Below are 22,680 nucleotides of genomic sequence, written 5' to 3'. Positions count from 1 at the left end.
CCCAAAGTATGAGAAATATAATGGGTTCTTTTGCGCTGTAAAAATGCTTGCGGAGTCCCATCAGATGCCAACTTGAGGGTGAGAGAGGTAGATGTCCCTGGATAAAGCAACCAATCAGGCACCAATAATATGAAAATGATACATTTCCTTTTGATATGATGATTGAACTGTATGGTACAAAACGCTACAAAATTTCTGAAAGTTTTTTAACTGTAAAAATCTTTCTTTCCACTATACAGAATTGCCCATTTCTCTAACAAAATTTGGGCTACTCGGAGAGAGAGTTTTAAGTGCTTTTTTTTCTTTGTTTTGTTTTTTACAGATTGGTCGATTTGGTCATCATCCAATGGCGACCCCAAAAGGAGGGGAGAAGATTTAGAACTGTTGTGAGATGCATCTCCTGTGACAGGCACTGAACTTCTTTGTCTTCCTGGTTTCCTCTTTCCATACTTTGCCAATGTCCTGCGCTATTCTCATAGCATCCAGGGAAGCTCCAGAAAGCCCTCTCTTTGTGAACCCAACTGCATAAAGACCGGCTTTTCCTTTCCAGCTATTTGGGAATGGCTGCTTTGGGATCCCTGTTTTGGAGAAGAAGTCGCTCTCCTGTACGGAGATAAAAGAGATGATTCAGTCCAAATGTTCTTATTATATTGGCCCGGTGAAGAATAATAAAAGAAATTAAAACCTTTTTCCCCCTTTTTTAGACAAAGAAAGAGCATGGACCACAAATCAAATCCCAACTGTTGTAACTGGTGAGCCTCTTTCAGGGAGGGAAATGAAGTAGCGGTCCTGCTACTGTTCCTGGGAAACTATTTGAGAAAAGGGAAATTCATCTCAGAACTCTGAAGATGAAGACCTTACGACCCATTTCTGAGTCAAATCTGATCTCCCTTTTACTTCCTGTCTTTTAGATTTTTTGCCCATCCATCAAATCAACAGAAGCAGAAGTATAATAAAAAAAAAAACAGAGCGAATTGAACATAAGCTCACCTGTAGCCATGAAGGGACGTTGCTGCGGTAGCCTGTCGCCAAAATGACTGAATCTACGTCAAGGTTGTCGCCGTTAACGAGCTCTACTCTTCCTGGGTAGAACCTCTTTATTCCCGGCACCACTTTTATATCGCCTGATTTGATCTTTTCCAGTGCACCGACGTCCAGAACAGGGGTTTTTCCCATGGTGTTTTTGAGCAGCAAAGGCCCAATGGAAGGACGTTTGAGGCCGTACTTTTCGATTTTCCCTAGCACCAGCCAGGCCAAAATCAGGAGAAGTTTGTCGACGAGCCACAGAGGAAGCCATTTCATGAGGACAACAGCTGTTTCAAATGTGGACCTCCCAAAGATTTCTCTTGGTAGGACATGAACCTGTTATAAGAATCAGGATCTCGATCAGTAACATCGAAATGGAAATAAAAATCAAGAGAAGAAAAGAAATTGTATGCCAAGGAATTAGGAAGAGCTCTGTAATTCCTTTCCAGGTTTCAGCCTTCCCGGGAGCATTCGCTCGAGGAATCAAACCGTGAAGCCGAACTCCCGTCAAGAAGACAGAGATTCCCATCAAACCCCATCTGGGTCTGGTTAACTGTCATTTCTAGAAGCCGAAAGAATCGACCAATCACTCACCGTGCTCCTAACGACCATGGAAGGGAAGGCATTGTGGTTGCAGAGATCAAGACAGACTTCCATGCCGGAATTGCCACACCCGACAACTAGTACCTTCTTCCCTCTGAAATTCTCCCCTGACTTGTACTCACAGACGTGCTGAACCTGCCCGCCAAACTCAGGCAACCCCTCGATCTCCGGCACCACCATCTCCGCATTCTCGCCGGTGGCGACCACCAGCCACCTGCAAATGTACTCGACCTCGGGCGCCCGAGAGCCGGGAGGTGCAGGCATGGTGCTCAGGGTCTTGACACGCCAGAGGCCGCAAGTGTCATCGTACATGGCGGACTGCACGCTCTCGTTGAATCTGGGGTTGAGCTCAAAGTGCTCGGCGTAATTGTCGAGGTACTGAATGAACTGCTTCTTGCAGGGGTAGTCGGGGAAGTCTTCAGGGAAGGGCATCTTAGGCAGTTGGCAGAACTGTTTAGGGAGGTGAAGCTTCAAACGATCGTAAGACCGTTTCTGCCAGAGAGAGGCAATGCAGTCTGCTCTCTCCAGGATCACAAAGGGGACGCCCTGCTCTTTCAAGCAGGCGCCAACGGCGAGCCCCGACGGGCCAGCTCCCACGATGACCGGCCCGTTCACCCACACACACCTGCGAGTGAGAAAATCTTCCCTCTCGGCGACGAAAGCCATGGTTAATTTAGTAAGAACGAACTAACTGGGTGTACGTAAATTAGAAGCTCTTAGCCTGTGATGAGGAAGAGGTAGAAGAATAAAAGGGAAGCAGAGGGAGGCTGGTTGTACGAGCAGGAAGGAAGAAGAAAGAGAGAAACGCTTGTAGGAGTAGTTAGGTGAAGTCGTTGATTGAAACTGGCAATGGCTTGTATGATTGGGAATAGAAAGAGGAGGGGAATGGAAGGTATAAATAGGGAAGGAGAGAGAGAGGAGAAGAGAAGGGGCATGCGAGGTCCATGTGAGAAGTTTGGTCCTCGCAAATGATAAGCCCGCCTGCGTTCTACTTTTATTATATTATATTTGGACAATATATAAAAAACAAAATAGAGAAAAACTTCAATTTTTGGTGATATTTTTCTAATGAAATTTTATAGTGGCAAAATGCAGGGACTCAAGATTTGTAGGGGAGTTGCAGTTTTTATTTAGTGTGAGATAAGAAGGATGGGTCCGTCCCAAACCATATTTTCCCTCTCTCTCTCTCTCTCTCTCTCGATGCTCGTCGTACTTAATAAAATCAAAATTTTAAAAATATTTTATCACATTTATAGAAAATACTCGTAGTATGACACCAAGAAACATATAACAAGATCCTCTAAAAAAAAGAGCATTGCATTACTCTTGAGAAAACATATAACAAGTTTATCTCTCGATCTGTGGATGAATGTTTAGTTTCAAATTTGACTTTGTAGTTTGTTGAATTTAGGATCCCTTTATAGATATCTCGAGTAAGGTGAGAGAGGGAGAAAAAGAAAAAAGAAAAAAAAGAAAGCTCTCGCTTAGAGAGAAGAGAAAAAGAAAAAAGGAAAAAAAAACTTTAATCAAAAAGAGAACTCTACACAAGAAAGAAGGGAGAACTACTTCCTTTGATGATATAATTCCGAGTACAGGTCAAGTGGTAGAGTCCATGTACAATTACACTCTAACTCTAACTCTAAAAGATAAACCTATCATGATAAGATAACTCAACATAATTAGAAGTATATCATAACTCAAACTCTAACTCTTTTATAAGGATAAGGACGTGACCATAAGCTGAAGATACTATTTCGTGGTGTATCTTTGTGGGTCCCATTTGATCTTCTAACTCATGTAATAAGGATACCAGTTCGTGGTATCTTTGTGATCCCACTTATCTTTCAATCTTTCAACTTATGCCAACTTATGTGATGACTTATCTTGGCTTCTTATGTCCTCACGGTGAGTCCCATCGACTCGTGCAACCATGGTGGATCCCACATTGTAACATAGTTCAAATGTTGTGCTTGGTACTTGGAAAAAGAAATGGAAACAAGGCTCAATGTCTATGTAGATTTCCTTCTTTTTTTTTTTTATGTGGTTTTATTCTCATCTCTTTGCATACCTACCATGGCTAGAAATTTGTAGTAATAGATATGTGGATGAAGGCTTGAGTTTTCGATTGTGGGAAGAGATGAACTCGAATACTTCCATCTGATAGAAACCCCAAGAGACCATTAGGTTTCTTAATTTTGCAAATAAATTAATATTTTTGAATTTTAAATTATAATTATATAGGAATTGCGTTTGAATGACCAGAGAGCGACAATGTCATCTTCATCCCAGTTATTTCCCAGAGGAAATCAGGAACGAAGCGAGTGGACTCGAGCTAAGTCGGGGTCCACCTACGCTTTGACAGCCTGATTTGAAATATCTCTTCCTTACGTGGGCTGGACCTTGCTGACTAGGACTGAGCCCTGCGCTCCCACGTGGTACAGTAGATGCTTCGACTCGCTGAAGCTGCTCTGTACTCCAGGGTCTACCTCCGAAGGCGACTGCAGAAAGCCTCGTTTGGGTCCCTCGCTTTCATCGCTTGCCGACTCCCTCCGATTGCCTGCTGTTTGTCGACATTTCTCCCCGACTGGGATTTTAGATCCGTTTAACAGTTCACTGAAAGCTCAGCACTGTCACGCATGACGCTCTCACTGTAAACTGGGATTTCAACTATTCAGTAAAAGAACATCTAGCAGAGGCGAATAGAAGATTGTGAAAGCGGCCATTGGAGCAACGGCATTAGCTGTTAACCATTCGGTGGCTCACACTTGGACCAATGTTGTGAAGCAAGCTTTCGGTGGCAAGACAATCCTGATCTCGATTCGGATGAAGCGGCGTCGTCTGGTTTCTAGGAAGGATGCTCTAAGAGAGTGCTAGGGTAGTCTCGTGGGGAAGGCATGTGCAATGGACCTTGGTTTCATGGGACTTCTCTGCTTTTCATGAAGAAAGAGGGGAAGCTGTTTGGCGTTTCTCAGAGGTTATTTTAATTGGGGGGGGGGTGAGGGAGGGAGAGCAGTGAAGGGAAGGAGAGGATGAGTAAAGCCCTTTTATTTCCAACCATGTAGTGACCACTCTTAGACAATTTAAAACGTAGCTCCAAGTGCAACACTACAAAAGTAGGGATATGAAAACTAGTATCCCCATGCATGAAGTGATAATAGGGATGCGGGCGTGCTTGGCTGTTTGCCATCTGCTAACAGCCTTGCAATTTGCTCGGCTGCTGAGAGTGAGAGACCTGGCCCCTCAGCCAGCTGAGCTCCCCGTTGCCTATACAATTCCAGCCTTGTTGCCGTCACTGGGAACGAACTTTCACGACGATCACTCCCTCACTTTTTCTCACACCACTTTACGTGGTCGGCTCACCTGTACTTACTTCGAAGCAGAAGGTGCTTAAAACTCCACCGATCAACCTAATTAACTAATCCGCACAAAAATAAAAGCGTCATCGAAACTCTATAATAGGGTTGCATCACGCGTAGAAGGAGCCCACTATCTTGTTGAAAGTACTCGAGAGTGATTGTGTGGATCCACTTTGGATTCTTACTTTTCTTTCTTCTTCTCCTTCTTCTCAAAAAAAAAAAAAAAAAAAAAGTCGGAAAAAAAGCTCTCTGATTTATTGGCGCCTACCCTGATTGGGTCAATCTCCATGAGAGATGGGAACTTCCCCCGAAAGGATTGTATGCGTTATAATAATCCCACCTCCCGCTCTGTTTATGATTAGAAGACGGACCCATTTGATACCAATGGCCTGTTTTGAGTTCTATAGTGAGTTCGAAAACTTTTAAGCAATCACTCTCTTATATTCCTTCTTTTAGCATTATTGTATATGCAGTTGCTCGTTCCTTCCTCACCAAGCTTGACGGACCAAATATTTATGCATTTCACTCATTATTGATTCAGGATTAGAATATCAATCTTCAAAAGCTTCCATCCCCAGACCTTCCTTCCCACCTACCTTGTTGATCCGGCCGAGTTGGATTCAGTATCTGTCTTCCATGAGTGAAAGGAGCTCAAATGATGAACCATGCAAATAGTTTAAGTATGGGTACCCTTTTCTCCTTTAATCTTTAGTAACAAAACAGCATTAAAGTGAAAAAAAGAACTGGGCTGATTGTTGGTTCTCTCGCTAGTGTCATCATCTGGACTTATTTCCATTTCAAAGCTGAAATAACAACAGTGGATCTGCTCAGGCTTTCTAGGGTTTAGGGTTCCCTTTAGATCAATAGCTAGTCCAAAGGTTCTTAGATGATAGGACAAGTGAAAGGAGATATAGGTGCCAATGGAGGATATGATTGAGAGCAGTCTTTAATACAGGCTCTGAGTCATCTCCACTATAGAAGCCTCTTAAAATACTAGCAGATACGAATCCTTGTGACTATCAAATCCTGATAACAAATTTTGGGATATCTAATCAAATGCTTAATAGGGAGTAAGGACCTCTCTCTCCTTTTTTTTTTTTTTTTTTCTGGTACATTTGTAAAGTGATTAATGTGTTAGTCACATGGCCCTTTTTTAATATGAATGAAAGAACCAAAATTTGTTCTAAAATCACAATGATCCACAAGGGAATATTTTCTCCAATAGATCTCTGCAGCTTCATGTTCTTATCTTTGACTGGAATGATTCTCCTTGATCACTAAAGATTTAATGATAACATTCTTTCTAGCATAATGCCAAAAAATTGAGTTAGAGTTTGTTCACATTTTGGAGCTAGGCAAAGTTTTTTTTTTTTTTTTTTTAATAATTTCTCTAGCTTATTAGTTAAAGCTCATTCTTTGAACTCCACTGTTAACATTTCAAGCACTGAAAATAGTAGTGTTCATCAAAGATTTTTGTCTCTGTTTACATTGATTTCTTCTTCTTCTTCTTCTTCTTCTTCTTCTTCTTCTTCTTCTTCTTCTTCTTCTTCTTCTTCTTCTTCTTCTTCTTTCTTCTTCCTTATATTTATATACTAAACCGATCTTGGGAACTTGAATTATTTTCAACTTGAACAAAGTCTGAATCATCTGACCAGCAGATGCCCTTATTCTGGTAGGCCATGCCTTATTTGATTGGATCAACAACATGGTGAGCCCAGCAGCGGATTAACCTTTCTGATACTTGCTCTGATAGCATCCTTCTAACCTCCCAACATTATTTTTTTAATTATGGCTTCATTCCCCACCACCCAATTTATACTCCTGACCCGAAAGTTATGCTGAATCGGAGCTCTGTTGGGTCTTGGGGAATCTGCAAACGGATCGTCTTCGAATTGTATGGCCTAGATCAATTCAGGATAGAAAATATAATGAAGCCGTTCTTCTATTTTCACTACATGTTCATTCCACTACCCAGTTCATAGTAGTGGAACTCTTTCAAACCAGTACATTCCTCGATAAAGATAGAGGTTTCAAGGAAGAGATTGTGCTGCATTCACAAAGATTTGAGAGAGATCATGGTATGGAGTAATAAGATAATTCCATGATCATGACATATATAAACAGTACTGATGCAGGAAGAATCCATAAAAAAGTTTTGGAGAAATTCAAGAAAACCAAGAGCAGAAACTGGGCATTTTCAACTGTTCCAAGTGGTATTTCTTTAAACCAGATTACAAAGAAACATCTGCGAAGTAATGAATGAGATGAATTAAATGATTTGAGAGTGAAAGTGGGTGACCTCATTCCCTCTTCCTCTGTCGATCTCATTCCTCTCTGACCGCTTCCCAACGACTAGATTCGGTTAATGAGGTCGGTAGAAAACGGTTTGAATGTTAAGATAATCTATGCAGAGTCCACGTTAGGGGCTTGCACCTGGCGAGACCAGAGCCTTGCATGTGGCCTAAACTACCCCTATTTAAATCCAATCCATACCTTTCGAAGCAGTTTTCAGTTTCTGCTAAAAGAATTTAGTCTTTCGAAGTCAGTTATCGAGACCTGAGATTGAGAATCTCAGTGGAGAAGAAGTAAGAGAAAGGGAATGGAGGTAACATGTGGTGGTTTTCAGGGGGAGGTGCCCTCGTTTCTGCAAACACGTCTTTCTAGAATCCTTCCGCATACACGCCTCACATGGCGATTAAATAAACTTTCACTCGCCCAGAAAAGATTGGACCTGCAAAAAACTAAAAACTATATCTTCTCCTCACGCAGTTTTGTTTATTCGGCCTTCCCTTGTATGGAACTCCACACCATCTTCCATCGGCGAGCACATACGAGCTTAGTCATCTTCTCATTAAACTCCAGATACCATATAAACCACCTTAAATTTTCTTTTCTCTTACCCTTTCGAGTTACGAATCTGCAGATGCTTTCGATAAACAACGCTCAAACGTGTTAGGAGATATTTTCGCTTCTTACCCTTTAAAGTTATGAATCTCAAGATGCCCCCCCGGCGGGGAATTCAAGAACTGGATTCATGGACATCCCTGTCTCTCCCCCTCATTCTTTTCTACATAAGCAAATTGCAATAATATTTTCCTTTTGAGGTTCATTGCATTCGTGTCACTTATGGGTGGCCTTCCGAGGCTTTGTTCTTAATCTACACTTTGCAAAAACTGAGGCGGCAGTGCATTTAATTCTGCTCTTTTCTTGGAGAGGAGTTTGGAAAAGCATGCCAGCAGACTCGCTTCTGTCGTAAGAGACCAAGGCAGAGTTCGGAATAGGTGGGAGATCAGGGGTTTGGAAATGCCTGGAATGTTAATGTAAATTGAGAATAGAGAGAAGGATATGAAAATAATGCTGTAAAAGGGTAATGATTTGTTACATTATTACTGAGACAAGGCTTTGATCATGAGAAACCGTAAGTACAACATCATGAAACCATCATTGTGAGACTAAAGCATGAGATGGGTCTTTTCATGCTCTTGGTGTTCAGTCAGTATCAAGTGATTGTAAACTCTTGTAAACATATAATTACATCCGTATTTATATACACAGATTACAGGTAATTTTAACAGGTTTCTGGAGAGGATGAAGTCGCCAACAGTGATTAACAATAATAGATAATTAAATGACATTCCAGGGCTGGGAGGTGAAGTACGTTATCAGGAATTGAAGGCTAAAAAATGGAGGAGGAGAACATGGGGAAGAAACGGAGGCAGAGATTCTCCGGTTCATTAAGAGAAGAGAAGACCATGTTGACCAAGAAAGGAACACATGAGACCACATGGAAACCCATTTTAATTAAAACATGAATATACTCAAGACGATAATTAATTAGGTGCTTTAATGAAACCGTTAGTGAAGAGAAGAGGTTGGTAAAAGTCAAATCAGAGCCAACATGTGCACAACAAATAAGTGGAATCCCACTTCCGATTTCTCAGTTCTGAGTGGCCAATCTTCAATTCGATTGTTCAAACCTTATATAAAAAGGCACAGCCGTTTGGCCCAGATTCTTCAATTATTAAACAATAACCAGTGTTTTTTTTTAAAAAAATGGATTAGATATCGCTCAATTCTTGTATCTGTTTTTAAAAGCATTTTGGGGGTTGGTAGGAAGCAAATGGAGTTATGCAGGAGATGAGGATACAATGAGAGTAGAAGGAGATACGAATGGACCAACTAATCTCACTGATTGAGGAAAACTAATAAAGAAAGCTTTGTGGGTATCACATGAATATTTATTATGGAAAGGAAGCACATGTTGTTATGGGAAGTCGTCGTGCTTGCGGTGGTACGTGAGAGGCGAAGCTGGAGAGCGTCCATGTGAGACCGGAGACGCCGGAACGGTGAACACTTGACTCGAGAGTTGAGAGAAGTCCCCCCTCTGCAACTTTTCTTGCAAAGAGAGGAAACGGAAGGCTCCCTATACAGCCTGCAACATTTCATGGCTTTTCTGTTCCATATTTAACCACTAGTGGAGAAGTAAGGACGATATAACTCGCTCTGCTCCTAGTTAACGATTGGGAACACCATTTCACAATCTCCTCGCACTCTACTGTGCCATTTCAGGAGACTGATACGTTGATACATGGTCCTAGCATAAATTTTCTTGTGATGAAAATGAACATAAGAATGTGACTTTTTTAATAGTTCAAACTGCTAGATATACAAACCCCCCGTACAGAATAATTTGTCCACCAATTGATACCATAAATGGAAAAAAAGAGAAGCATTTCAATACATGGCTACTTAAAGAATGTACAGTAACATGATCACTGATCAATTTCTGGTGATCTGGGGACATTGGATTCCCCAGGAGAATTAGACCACAGATCTTGTGTATCAGCTGAGGATTTTGTGGGGGCTCTGATTGTTATAGTACAGAATCGACTCTGGGAGCTTCAAACACTCTTTTTCACTGGCTAGAGCTCAAGGGAAGTGTTATAATCAAAAGCAGCAGTTATCTCTACGAGCTATGAGCCTGACCGTCGTCTACTTCTACATGAACTACTAGAGACTTGGAAGGGGTCATTAACTTCCAACACTACTATTCAGTTCAGTCTCAAAGTGTGAGATGCGAAAATCTGATAAAACAGAGAAGAGCTGGGTCTCTGCAAAAAGCTGCAAAAACAATGAAGATGTGTGTGAGCAGAGTGGAAGCGATGGTGGAAATCACAAGTTTACCAAAATTACTCTACAAGAACATAAATATCTTGTTGCCCAGATTCTGTGGAACAAAAAACTACTTTTTTTCACTTGAAATTTTGGTCATTTCTTGGCATTTCAGGTGATGAGATTACCATTTTTGCAAGTCTCAGCATGTAACTTCCCACAGATCAGGCAAGAGTACAAAAATGGAGCCAAAACAAAGCTGGTTACTCTACCTTAAGAGTTTCCTCATCCCTTTTGGGTCATAAATACAAAACGCCAAATTTTGAGGTACTAGAGCAGAATCTTTACGAATTACACTAGAATTCTATTGACAAATTAAAAAATAGAAGCTGCCACGCTCTAGTGATAAATAAGTTGCCTGCAAAGATTATGATAGTAGGACAAGAGTGAAATATAATTAGAATATGGAATACCTTTATGAAAGGTCTGTCCCTACTAGAGAAGGAGTCAATAAAGCTGTCTTTAAGGAGCAATGATACCTGAGGATAGCCAGTACCCTTTTAAGTTAATAAGCTCATAAGTTCAGAGAGCCAATTGCATGCGAATAATGCCTGACTATAATGGATATTTATTCAAAAAGCAAATAGTTGGGAAGCTAGGAAGAGCTATTTGCACATCAACTGCAAACCTTGTCATCAGACTGTACACTAGTTATGGTATGAGTCCGCAAATTTGAGCAAAGTGATTCCAAGTAGGATCTCATGACCTTTAAGAAGTCCCCAGCAGCTTCTGCCTGCAACATGATTAACAAGATCAAGAAGCTTAAAATAAAATCACTAATTAAGAAGCCAATGCATCTTAAGATTGCTCCCATTGTTACATGTCAATGAACCAGCTCTTTTATGGAAAAGATGTACCTATCTCACAAATCCAGAAAAAGAAAAAACGTGTAGTGTTAGAGAGAGAGAGAGAGAATGAGAGAAAGAGAAAGAGATAGAGATAGAGAGAGAACTAGCCAAATGATTTTTTCAATAAAATTAACAAAAAATGCTACCTTAAGATGTTCTTATATTAACAGCCAAACAGGAGTCTAATTGTGAGTACCTGAACCTCACTGCATTTATATACAGGATGCCTTTTGGCTACAGAATTTTCACATGAGAGTCTGGCATGAATTGGCTCCAGCTCTGCAACAAGCTCTCTCAGCCGTGGAAGCTGAGGCAATGAAGGCATCTTAACCTGCATGGTTCACCACATAAAGGAATACCTATTTATATCTAATTTTCAGTAACAAACATAACAAATTACAAAGAGGCATTCGACACTTTAGAAGACAATTACACATGCATCATAGAAGATAGAGCATAGCTGATTCAGGTTACTTGTGTGTAGGGAATGCTGATATAAGTGACTAGAATAAGAAAATTTAGTTGTCTAAAAGTTGAATTTTCAAAAATTTTAGGGAAAATTGTGAAGAAACTCTTTTTATCAAAAATGGATGGTAGTTGACAAAGGTTGTGTTTTATCATTTGAGAAATCATTCTACCTGGTATTTCTCTTTAAAAAGACATGGGATCCTTTCGGGAGAAACAAAAAGACCCATGGAGTTTCAACATCACCAGTACAAAAGTTTTATTATTCTCTACATTTGAACACTTAATGAGAGCTCTCAAAACCAGTGTTTTCAAACACAAATTTTCTATCAAAATTTTCTCTAGAACTTCACCCACCTTGAATACATTGATCAGCGAGGTTTTGTAGGGTGTTACTCATGACTGTCGTACATCAAACAACATCAGGTTCCGTAGTATTATGAAAGGAAATTTGCCAGCAAACCATCACTAAACTTCATCACGACATAGGGGTAATTATTCCTTAAGGAAAATCATTCTTGAGTCTCAGAGCCCCCTTATATTAATTTGTTACTGTGTTATAGTGACATTAAGTTGCATATTCAGGTGATGCCAGGTTATGGTAACCTACAATCCTATATTGCAACTCAAAGAAATACCATGTTAATGCAGATCCCATATTACAGGTTATAATGACAGCATGTTATCAATCTTGACAAACACTACCTTATAGATTCTAAAGATTCCATGTTGCCAAAGGAAGAGAGATACTAGGTTAATAAAAGAAGCTATACTCTGTCATCAAAAGGCATCATCCCAAGTTAATGCCAAATGGAGATTTATAAATTAATTGGTTGCTAAATTTTCAAACCTTCCCCACACCCAAAGTCAACAGGTAATCTTTTTCAACAAAGGCCAACCTCAAGTTTGCATGATCCTTGTAGTCCTTTAAGAAGTGATGCCACGCCGATGACTAGTGGCAGCAAATGAGTGGGTACTTACCAATAATTAGTTGGTCTATACTGAACTCTTTCTCAATTAAAAAACATATATGAGCGAACCCTAAGGCCCAATTTGACTCGAAATGATCATTTTGCATCATCATTCATCAATAACTGAATCATGTTACAACATGTGATGGGCGTATCAGATTCCCGATATGTATTAGAGACTTCAAAATACAACATGTATCAAGTGTATTGGTCGAGACATTCCCTCTGTATTGGCTAATATGGGGTGTATCGGGAAGGGCACAAAATCTAGTACGTATCGGCCAATACATGATACATATCAGCAATTCGTGATATGTAATGGCTTTTTGCCCATCCCTGATCATAATATCTTAAAATAGGCTCCTCCAAGAGGTATCAGCTGTGACAAGTCCTAGATTGTTAGGAGCCACTGGCCCTCATGTGTCATCAGGTGCATACATCTAATATCTGAAATTGCATCCCAGCAACTGATTAATTCAGAAACAGTTTTCTGTGTCCATGCTCTTGGATTAACAATTTGATCAAGACAGCATATTTGAGCACCAAAGGTATTGTCAGATCTAGCTAATTTAGATTATATATGAATACTCAGACCCCCAAAAAAATTCAGCAATGAGACAAAAAGAAGATTTTCCCTGCAACTAACCTGATCCTTCAAAACATTAACACAAACAAGATTAGAAGCTTTCATCTTCAAATCATCTGGTTTCTCTTGAATGCCAACCTACAAAACCAACTAGGCATGAACATTTTACAATCAATATTGTTCTAGGATCAGTTCCAGTTTGTTATGCATAAGTCGACAAGCAAACTCTAACTACATATTCTTTGCCTTCTGGCCTTAATAAAGTTGCATTTTTCAAAAAATAAAAAAACTAATTATATTTTTACTCACTTGGAAATGATAAACAGATAGCCAGATAAGTTTTGGGAATTTGGTACCAGGTGTATCTCAACTAAGAAGTAGGAAAAGAATGGTAAAAAACAGGCTACAATAGTAAACAAGGAAAGTTGGGAGAGAGTGAACTCTCTAGAGAAAGTGCCTAAAACACATTAGTGCACAGGGAAAATTGGGGTGGAATCTATAGTACCTAACGAAAGGGACTCACCTTCATTACATTGTAATTTAGAGACTGAAAACTTCATCTAAAAGGTTAAAATTTTATCCTTCTCGTAAAGAATATTTAAGTGATATGAGATGACATGATGTAATCCTCCATCTTAACCTTAGATTTGTAATAGAAAGTTGTCCCCACTATTTTCATTAAACTTTCAATTTTTTTAACAAATTTTAAACATTCAATTATTGTGGAACAAATTTTAAACTTTCCATTAACATAGCAGTAAAAAAGAAAAAGAACTAGAGAAAGTAGATCACCTTGAATAAACATTCACCGTCTCTTTCTTAGGTGATCTACTTTCTGTATAAACTAACCCACTGAGACTCACTCACAGAAGCATCACATTATTGCATTATTTTGTTTCTTCTTCATGTGTTAACAGTGTCAAAAGAAGAGGAATAACTCACAATGAACGGCACAGGGGCATCAAGAAAATCATGCATCTTCTGTGGTAGAACCTGAAGTTCACAAGCTTAATGAGTACATAAATAGCTGATCTGAAAGTTTCAAATTTGCCAAGTTCAGAATAGAAGTACTTACAGGGAGGAGTAAGCTCTGCCAGTGAAATGGGCGAATAATTGGTATAATTGACAGAACAGTTGCTGACAGTATTCCCTAAAGCCGACAAAATTTATGACAATAAGCATCATATCTACCCATCAATCATCCTGAAATATCATTTAACATTTGAAAGACACTGTATAGTGAACAACCACTGACAGTTCAACATTTAACTTACTAAATTGGGACATATGACAACTACTTGCTTTTCCAACAGCACCCCTGTCAATAAGGCCAGAACCTGACAGAGACCATTCTATACTTAAGTCTCAAATTAATGCATCATAGATGTAGAATGATTATTTCTTTGACATTTAAACAGATCCACAGAGTCTGAAATTTAACCAATGACAATCGCGGTAGTGAAAACATTACACTTTGAAGAGACAATGCACGGCAAATTGTTGCAGTGGTCCAGATTGAAAGCGAAAACGCTTCTTCAGCAGCAGCTAACCTAGCATTGACCTTGTCAAACGAGATCCTCTTCAGCACAAATAGCCAAAGATAATATGTTTACTTCAACTAAAAATGAACTGATGAAATGCCACCAACGGCAAACAGTGTCTAACCTCAGAAAGCTCTGTAGCAAAGCCATCACCTTCTATCGAAGGTAAGTTTTTGTTGAAATGCAAGGCAGGAAATCCTGGTCGACTATACTTAATTGGCTGTAAATGTTCTAAAGGCTGAAAAATTACTTCAGATCCTCTCAGTGGCAAAGGCAGAGCATGATAGCCACAGACTATTTGTAACAGATCATTTTTATTCTCCTGTCCAAAATATTTTTTAATGGAAAATTTGTAAAATGCCTGTTACATGTGGAACTTCGGATGAAATAGCTCTTCTGTAATGACATTTGACTTTAAAACAGTAATGAAAATTGTCACTTAATGGGCCATTTGAAAAAACTATTTCTCTTTTGGAAAAAGGGAAAGTACCTTGGCCCATTCTATTATTTCATCATCAGCATGCTTGGAGTTGACTTCATCAGTGTCATCATCCTCAGAGCCACATAGGCTTCTCACTGAACTATCGAAAGCAAGTTTTATTCAATAAACTTATTACTAGGAAATACAGAAAACACATTGAGAAACTGATTGCATTCATCAAATTCAATAACAACAAAGATCAGACAAGACCAAAAACCTTTAAATATTTTTATAAAATGGATCATATCAACTTAGATGGTCAAATACTTGTTGAATATCAAATATGAAAGAGTCTTACATGAATCTCACAATTAAAAGTCTTGCAGAGCCAAAATTAATATGGTACAATCTTACAGGAGTCTAACAAAAGAGTCTCAGTTAAAGGTGTTTTAGTTATGTTAGTTTTCTATTTGTGTTCAATTGTTCTAGAACTTATCTTTTAATGTTTAACTTTAGATGTAACTGGGATAAGGGTAGTTTAATTGTAATTGGATTTTACCTGTTTCTTCTATTATAAATAGAGGCTCATTGTACTCAAAGTACAACAAGTTGGTGAAGTATTTCTCTTTTCTAGAAATTCAACTTAGATATTCAAATACTATTAGAGGAAAAGTAAAGAAAAACTAGAGATGGATATAAAAATAAGAAATCTTTCCCACCTGAGCAAGGACTCTGAACTTCCAATTTTCTCTAATTTACGGTTGACTGAGGAATATAGAGTCCCAATATCAGGAGAAGTATGACCATTTTCAAAGTTTCCATTCATTCTTTCAAAACTATCACAGCGTGACTCTGAAGTGGCCTCAGATGCATAATCATCAGCATAATGCAACCCCTTTCTATTATGCTTATCCATTTCTCTTGTTTGACTAAAGTCTGAAACCTCACTTGTGGAAATACTTCCAGGAGAGTGACAAGACTGGACCTCAGTATCTGCTGCAATACTTGTTGAAGAAGCCTTAGGGGACTCAATGGTGTCCCCAAGATACTCTGAATTTTCAGTTGTGTGATCCATAGTTGCAACTTCTGGTGAAATGGAATCTAAGAGAGCCAACTCATTAACAAAGTGTGTTATCCGATCTAAACGCTCTTGTGCAATTATGCTGTATCAAAACAACTGTAGTTAGTGGAACAGGAAAAATAATCTAACCCTTGTTTACTTAGGCATCCTTATTGAAAGAGGGGAGTTCTGCAATTTCAGAATCTCAAGCCAAAGAAGATCCACCCAATGGCATACCCAGAAAATGCTGAAAAAACTTACAGGCAAGACCTTGGCAGTTGGCACTCCAGCAGGTCAATGCTCGTTTTTGTTTTTAAGCCAGTGTTCATAGAGATCTGTTATTAGCCAAAAAAAATCAATGTGGAGCAGACCTTTGCCATTTGATCCCCCTCCGGACACACTGAACTACCAGTATAGTCCATTGCCTACAAAGTAAACAAGGGGTAGGAACCACCTAGAGCATGCATTATCTGCTATCATGTGGGGGTCAAAGAACTGATTCAAACCTGTTCAGCATCTCGTAGTGCAGCTCAAAAAAGGGCAACCGCGTAAGTAAACAATAACAACGAGGTGCAGAAACCAGATACTGGCTTCCTCTTCCAGAAACTCCAGAAGTTGGTGAAGTCAAACCTAAAAAGCCAGGCAACCTTTGCACAATTTCCTGAACATGTAAGCAAACACCATAAAAGGTTGCATCGTCTGCCACCTGGATAGAAGCACAGCAAATTTTTTAGCACCCATACTTTGACATACAAAGGCCATATAAAGTAACCAGCATAAAACATAAACATTGACCCAGTGCTCCTTTTGTTTTTTCTCAAAATAAACCAGTGCTCTTTAAGTCTCAATAAACTTTCAAACTTTCATCTGAGCTAAGCAAATGAAGCAATGAGATAGAGAACAAACCTTCAGTGAAAAGATGAATGACAAATCATCCCTCCTTAGATGCTCCTGTACATAAGTTCAATTTTAAAAAAAAGAGAGAGAGACAAGAAAGCTTTGTTAGTTTGGACACACAACTGATTAGAGGCTAGGGAAACCATGACAGAATTTTGGACAAGAACTGGGGGTTGCAGGAAATTAACTCAAATAAACAAATAAAATCACTGCAGAGGGAGCATTTATGAGTCGAACCATAAAAAGAAAAAAAAATCAGAGTAACCAAAGCTAAGTAATAAAATACAAAAATTTACTAAAAGCAGCGGCCTATTTAGGAGGGTATGTAAATTGCACACTAAATGAAAACATAGGGCCTGTTAGTGTACAGGGAAAGCTGCTACGACAGTCACTTTCAAGAGATTAGCACAAAACTGTTTGTGGAGAAGAAAGTGGGAGAGGAATTCACTTCTCCTAGAAATTCATTCTCTCTCTTTTAATCATGAAGTAGAGAAAGTGAATTAAATTAGCAAAATTATGTGAGTTCACTTCTCTCAAGAAAGTTAAGCAGGAGAACTGTAGGAAATTGACACCAGGCAGAATCAGTGCCATTGAAGACAATGCCACTTGGATCCTCTCAAAGACATGAAATATAAGAACATTGTCTGTGGTGAGTGTGCAGAAAATGAGACTCATGTCATCTTTTGCAATACTTAACCAAATAATATTCAGTAAGGTAAGGACTTAAATCCTCCAATGAAAAAGTTCTGTGGAAAATTTGTAGATACTCCCATGTTTAGATGATTAGAGTACCTGACCATATATAACTTCATTAAGATCACTCATTGATGGTGTCTTTTCCATCATCTGAACCTGTGCAAGGGGCAGCCATTTGGATATTAGACCATCTCTACAAATGACAAATTGACAATACATAAACTAATACCTACACAAAATGCAAGATGTACAAAAATGATGGAAATTTGCAGATATGTTTCCCTCTGTGTCAAGATTGATCTTTTAAAAAATCCTAGACATAAGGTATTATGCACAAAATCACAAAGTACAATAATCAAAGATATAAGACCTTGACTCCTGTAGGAAAACAGAATGCGGGTATATCAGAGATCCTCAAGCCTAATTTCTTTTTGGGAGGATATTGGAAAAGAATCTGTCCAGAAAAATACAGAAAGAGTTATATCTCAATATTAATGACATCACTTGAGTGCAATATTAGCTACAGCAATCAGAGTAAGGGACAGGCAGAAACATGATATAACAATGCTACACAGCTAAAGTCCGTCCTTTTTCAGGAGGCATAACTTTTGTCTCTTCTCCTGTTTCCATTCTACTTACTTTCTCTCGATAAGGTTGTTGTTTAAAAGGATACCTTATCCACTATGTTTGAACTAGTAGCAAATATGTTTTCAAACTTCATGCAGGTGAAATCCACTGGTGGAAATCCATAATTGTTTTATTAATTTATGGTTAGACAAGTAGCTTGGCTCAAAAAAATAAGAAGGCTGCGAGAACTGAAAAAGAAACAGATTAATACAACAGATTACAATCTCAAACAGCAAGTTAATTGCCAGAGAGTTAGCCCCTCTATCCACTGATTAAGTAAGCAATCTTCACTATGCTTTTGTCACCAATACACCTGCAAGCTAAAAGATATCTAGGCTCTTCAATATAGATTGTCAAATACAAAAGAAGCAGAACCAGATTGATTCATAAAATAGAGTTTAACATGTCTCCCAATATTTCAGCAGACTCAAGCACATAAGAAGAGTCCAAAAGCTTTGGTAAGTTGACACCACTCCATCATCTACTTCCACAGGATCAGAAAGAAACAAATCATGTGGGTTTCACAGAATGAGAAACAAGCATTCATTCCATAACAGCAAGACCGCTCAAAGAATAGCAGTCAAATTTCAACTTAATGTAACATGGTATTGACAATTAGCATTCAAGCAAAGGTTATGACCATTATACTAATAAATTTATGATAACACAAAAGAAATTTTGATGAACTAGCCAACAGTAGGGATGAATATACTAATAGAAAATTTTCAAAATTAAGCAAAATCTTGCATCAACCAGTTTTGGGGCAATTGTGATTATGAAGCAATTATGCTTAATAGAATTGTCAGCAGATACAGTAAAGCTTAGCACCTATCCAGACCAATTGCATAAGTAATTGAAAGCACCTCAGGTTCCAATGCTGGGGTAGGTGGCCCACGATACTTAAGATTTTTTAAATCTAGGAGTTCAGATTTTGCCATTTCTGACTCCGATTTCTTTCTCATGCCACAAGCATCATCAAGAGTCTCCACATTGGCATCAGCAGGAAGACCTACGATAAGGAATTGTTCAAACAATGAACTGGGTTCTTTGTGTTGCTTACAGTCCTGCAACAAGCACCTTAGTTAAGTTACTTTCTCTAATGGAAGAAAAACTAATGATGCACAATCATCTAAAAATACACTGCAAAATATTTTAAAAAATTATTGTCAAAGAACAGCATCTGCCGCAGCTGTAAAACTCATACATCTGATACTTAAATCATAAGAAGAATTATGGATGATGGAAGGGTTCAGCATGGATAAATCAAATGGGATATTCTCAGTATGGTTCAATATGGATAAATCAAATCAATAATACATCACTAATATCAAATGCTGAAATCTTGTAATACAATCTGTTGCCACAGCAAACGTTTCCCTAGATTTATACCTAGACCTGCAATGCGTTAAATATAAGTTCAAGTTCTGTCAAACCCTTATCAGAAGAAACATGTCAATGCTTTCAAGGTTAGATACCACCAATTGCATTGATTCTATGCCCAAAGCATCTCTCAGTTTGTGCATTCTGATTGATAACTATTTTTCATTGCCATGTGATACATTTGAATTCTACATCAAATGTAGTACTGTTTCAGCCTTTGATTTATATGTACGTAAAAAGGCTAAACAAAATGAAACAGTTACTGTATCAAATGTACCTAAGAAGGTTAAACAAAATGAACAGATACTTTATCTAATGTAGGTAGACTTTCTTCTTTCTCTCTATCCATAAAAGAGGAGTTATGTACAGAAGATCCCTCAATAAATAGTAAATGTAAAAGTCACCTCCGATCCATTGTTTGTTTATACTGCATAATATCAAATTGATGTTCAGTGGCTCTTTCTAAAGCCATAGTTTCTAATTTCTAAAAAAATGTGTCATCCTTTTGGCCAACTTCCAGATTGATGAACTTATCAGTGCTAACAAGCACAAAAGTCTTTCCAAAGAGAAATAAATAACATTTAGGCCCTCCTGCGCCAACGATACCTATCATCACTCTCAATACACCATTCTAGATTGTTATTCTACCTAGTTTTTGCACCTTTGCCTAAAGAGGCAATATAGTGCAGGCAATGTCTGTTAAAAGTAGGCAGCAAACAAGACATCCATCCTCTGACATATTAAAATAGGGTCAATTCATCATATTGTTTTCCGGTAAAATCCACCATAATCACCCGCAGTATTGGATAAAACTATGAAACAAGAGCAGCATACCATGGTCCGAGTGTGACTCTTGTACCACAGACGCTTCTGATTAGCCAAGCGTTCTGGATTAAAGGACAGTTTAGAGTTCTGTTCTCGGGCAACTGAAGGACCTCTTTTCCATGCTTTCTGCATCTGACGTTTCCATCTCTGAAAACTATTACTACGTTGCTGCATCGCTGTAGCCCTTGACTTTGGCAAATTAAAACTTTGAGATGACTGATCGGACACTCCAACTTCATCTTCTGAATTTTGGCATGTTGCTGGTGACGGAGATGTTCGATAATAATTTGTTTCTTCAACTTCCTCCATCATTCCCATGACAAACGGTTTATCTCATATTTTTTACCAGCCAACAAATACGCTTACACTCGACAGCAACCACGAAAGTTATCCTAATTCAATCACCCCAAATCCTCATAAAACAAATGCTCAGTCGCTTAAATTCCAAAATTTCCAATTGCAGTTTGGAAACAGAATAATCCAACAAAACCGTTTACCAAGAGTCGCTCGATTCCCCAGTTCCGCATACAAAATGGCAGCATGAAAATCATAGACAGCAACTTCTTCCTATCCATGAAAGAAAGACAACTTCACCAAATGGAGGCGAATGAAACGAAAACAACAATAGCAAAATCATTTCAAATTATCATTAAACAAATCCGCGGCATTTTCTCGTCAGTAGTAATTCCTGCGTTCGATAATTTTTTCAATGATTGAATAACCGAAACGAAACAATGGCAATTATTACATTGAAAGTAAACATAATATCGTCGTCCGTTACGTACCAGAGCTTTCCTTTGTGGATGGGGACGAAATGGGGCGGTGCTTTTCAGGCACAGGTTCCGTTTCTCTTCACCTTTACAGGAAGATTCCCCGACTTCAGAGCATTAACAGCGGATTCGGAGAAATAAAGAAAGTCCAATAATAAAAAAATGGAAAAGGGCCGAGGGTGAGTAGAAGAGTCATGTGAGACGACCTGGTTAGCTTAATATGGAAATTTCCTTCGTGAGAAAAAAGGTGCATTAATAAACTTCAATTTCAGAGACGAAGACATTAATATGGTTAGAGTACCCTTCGAGCAAAAGGGTTTATGGATTTTCTAATGTCGCGAAGAATGGTGGCGACCACCCTTCGCGGGTATTTTTCGGGCAACGTTAACTAATTTTAGCTTTTCCTTTCTCCATTTTACATGATTTTTATAGACGATAAAAGAAAAAACCAGGATTTTTTACGCTAATAAACTATAAACTATCAAGGTCCCGGCATCTTTAATTCTTGATATTGCGGTCTGTGAACGAGATTAAGATGAGAATGAAGTACTAATCTTTACGACTAATTTTCATCGCAGAATTTCTGTAACTTGTTACTGTACTAACTACCAACCAGTCTTTCTGAATAAACTTGCCCATATACTTACAAAATTATAAAAAAGTATGGCAGTTATTCCTGTTTTTAACACAAACACGCGTAAGAAGACCAGAGATCCCTTTGAATCTGTAAATCACTGGTCTAAGAATCCCATTTTTCGGATCTGTTACCTGATGCTATAAGGTTTGAAAATATGTGGCGTCGATGCTTGGAACTCTTAATCGAAAAGAAGCAAAATGCCTAAAAGAAGTTGAAAAGCTAAACCAACCTTCAGCTACCATTAATAGAACTAATGCAAGTGACTCCTCCCTCTTACATTCATTAAACCCATTATTTCATGTTTTGCTTTAATGGGATGCATTATTTCAGTCGAGGGAATAAACCAGTTATCTCCATTAATGGGATCATCTGAGCGTTATGGTGAACGGGAAACCACCAAATTGGCTTGTTATTCTCTCTTAAATTTCAGATGAAGAAATCGGAGATTACAGCGAAAACAGACGCACTGAAGGGGATAGATTAAAAAAACTCAACTTGAGAAGGAGAAAGTACGGTGATTAATTATTTGCAGTGCAGTCTGCGCTTTTGACTTTCCTAATTGTTTGAACGAAAATCGGTTTAGAAAATAGAGATTGCAGTAGTCGCCTCGAATGAATAATTCTGCGTTCAGAAACGGCGTTGAGTTTAGAAAAACCAACAATACGAGGAAACAGTAATCGGCTTGCGGCAGTCAAAAAACAAGAAAAATCGCAACGTTCGAGAATCCGTCGGAAACAAATAAACAGATCTTTCTGTTCTCCCTATCAGAAAAATTGAGCTGCAGAATTCAGTGATCTCA

At 38.6% G+C, this 22,680-nt stretch overlaps 2 protein-coding genes across 3 annotated transcripts; both read right to left on the bottom strand.

Annotated features, from left to right (window-relative positions):
• Positions 1-375: 375 nt before the first annotated feature.
• LOC137954954 (probable indole-3-pyruvate monooxygenase YUCCA5) lies at positions 376-2,295 on the bottom strand. Its single transcript, XM_068801850.1, has 3 exons — positions 1,621-2,295; positions 991-1,362; positions 376-603 (listed from the first exon to the last, which is right to left on the bottom strand). The coding sequence occupies exons 1-3, from the start codon at positions 2,293-2,295 to the stop codon at positions 376-378; spliced, it is 1,275 nt and encodes a 424-aa protein (XP_068657951.1).
• A 7,568-nt stretch (positions 2,296-9,863) lies between these two features.
• Positions 9,864-21,622, bottom strand: LOC137954946 (uncharacterized). Of its 2 annotated transcripts, XM_068801840.1 has the most exons (20): positions 21,260-21,622; positions 20,972-21,041; positions 20,484-20,866; positions 19,133-19,333; positions 18,013-18,096; positions 17,739-17,798; positions 16,956-17,000; positions 16,556-16,755; positions 15,709-16,152; positions 15,059-15,149; positions 14,693-14,890; positions 14,499-14,588; positions 14,302-14,364; positions 14,103-14,177; positions 13,970-14,020; positions 13,088-13,165; positions 11,202-11,336; positions 10,786-10,890; positions 10,571-10,636; positions 9,864-10,106 (listed from the first exon to the last, which is right to left on the bottom strand). In XM_068801840.1, the coding sequence occupies exons 3-20, from the start codon at positions 20,790-20,792 to the stop codon at positions 10,017-10,019; spliced, it is 2,385 nt and encodes a 794-aa protein (XP_068657941.1). In that variant the 5' UTR covers positions 20,793-20,866; positions 20,972-21,041; positions 21,260-21,622; the 3' UTR covers positions 9,864-10,016. The 2 variants fall into 2 exon arrangements, with proteins under 2 accessions (XP_068657941.1, XP_068657945.1); XM_068801844.1 differs by lacking the exons at positions 9,864-10,106; positions 10,571-10,636; positions 10,786-10,890; positions 11,202-11,336 and having other exon boundaries at positions 13,122-13,177; positions 20,484-21,041.
• Positions 21,623-22,680: the final 1,058 nt, after the last annotated feature.

This window comes from Aristolochia californica, unplaced genomic scaffold (assembly GCF_029961685.1).
Source record: "Aristolochia californica isolate CCGP_79_NKW_82.1479 unplaced genomic scaffold, dmAriCali1.0.hap1 SCAF_1, whole genome shotgun sequence".
In the NCBI taxonomy this organism is placed as follows: Eukaryota; Viridiplantae; Streptophyta; class Magnoliopsida; order Piperales; family Aristolochiaceae; genus Aristolochia; species Aristolochia californica.
This window is presented reverse-complemented; position numbering and strand designations above follow the sequence as displayed.

What these genes read in the sequence shown, in the direction of transcription:
- LOC137954954 (XM_068801850.1), bottom strand. Translation starts at nt 2,295, where the DNA reads ATGGCTTTCGTCGCCGAGAGGGAAGATTTTCTCACTCGCAGGTGTGTG. An exon ending in CCATGGTCGTTAGGAGCACG is followed by an intron (nt 1,363 to 1,620) that starts GTGAGTGATTGG and finishes TTCTTATAACAG; the next exon opens with GTTCATGTCCTACCAAGAGA. An exon ending in ACGTCCCTTCATGGCTACAG is followed by an intron (nt 604 to 990) that starts GTGAGCTTATGT and finishes ATCTCCGTACAG; the next exon opens with GAGAGCGACTTCTTCTCCAA.
- LOC137954946 (XM_068801840.1), bottom strand. Translation starts at nt 20,792, where the DNA reads ATGGGAATGATGGAGGAAGTTGAAGAAACAAATTATTATCGAACATCT. An exon ending in CCCCAGCATTGGAACCTGAG is followed by an intron (nt 18,097 to 19,132) that starts GTGCTTTCAATT and finishes TTTTCTGGACAG; the next exon opens with ATTCTTTTCCAATATCCTCC. An exon ending in TTGTCATATGTCCCAATTTA is followed by an intron (nt 14,178 to 14,301) that starts GTAAGTTAAATG and finishes TGTCGGCTTTAG; the next exon opens with GGAATACTGTCAGCAACTGT.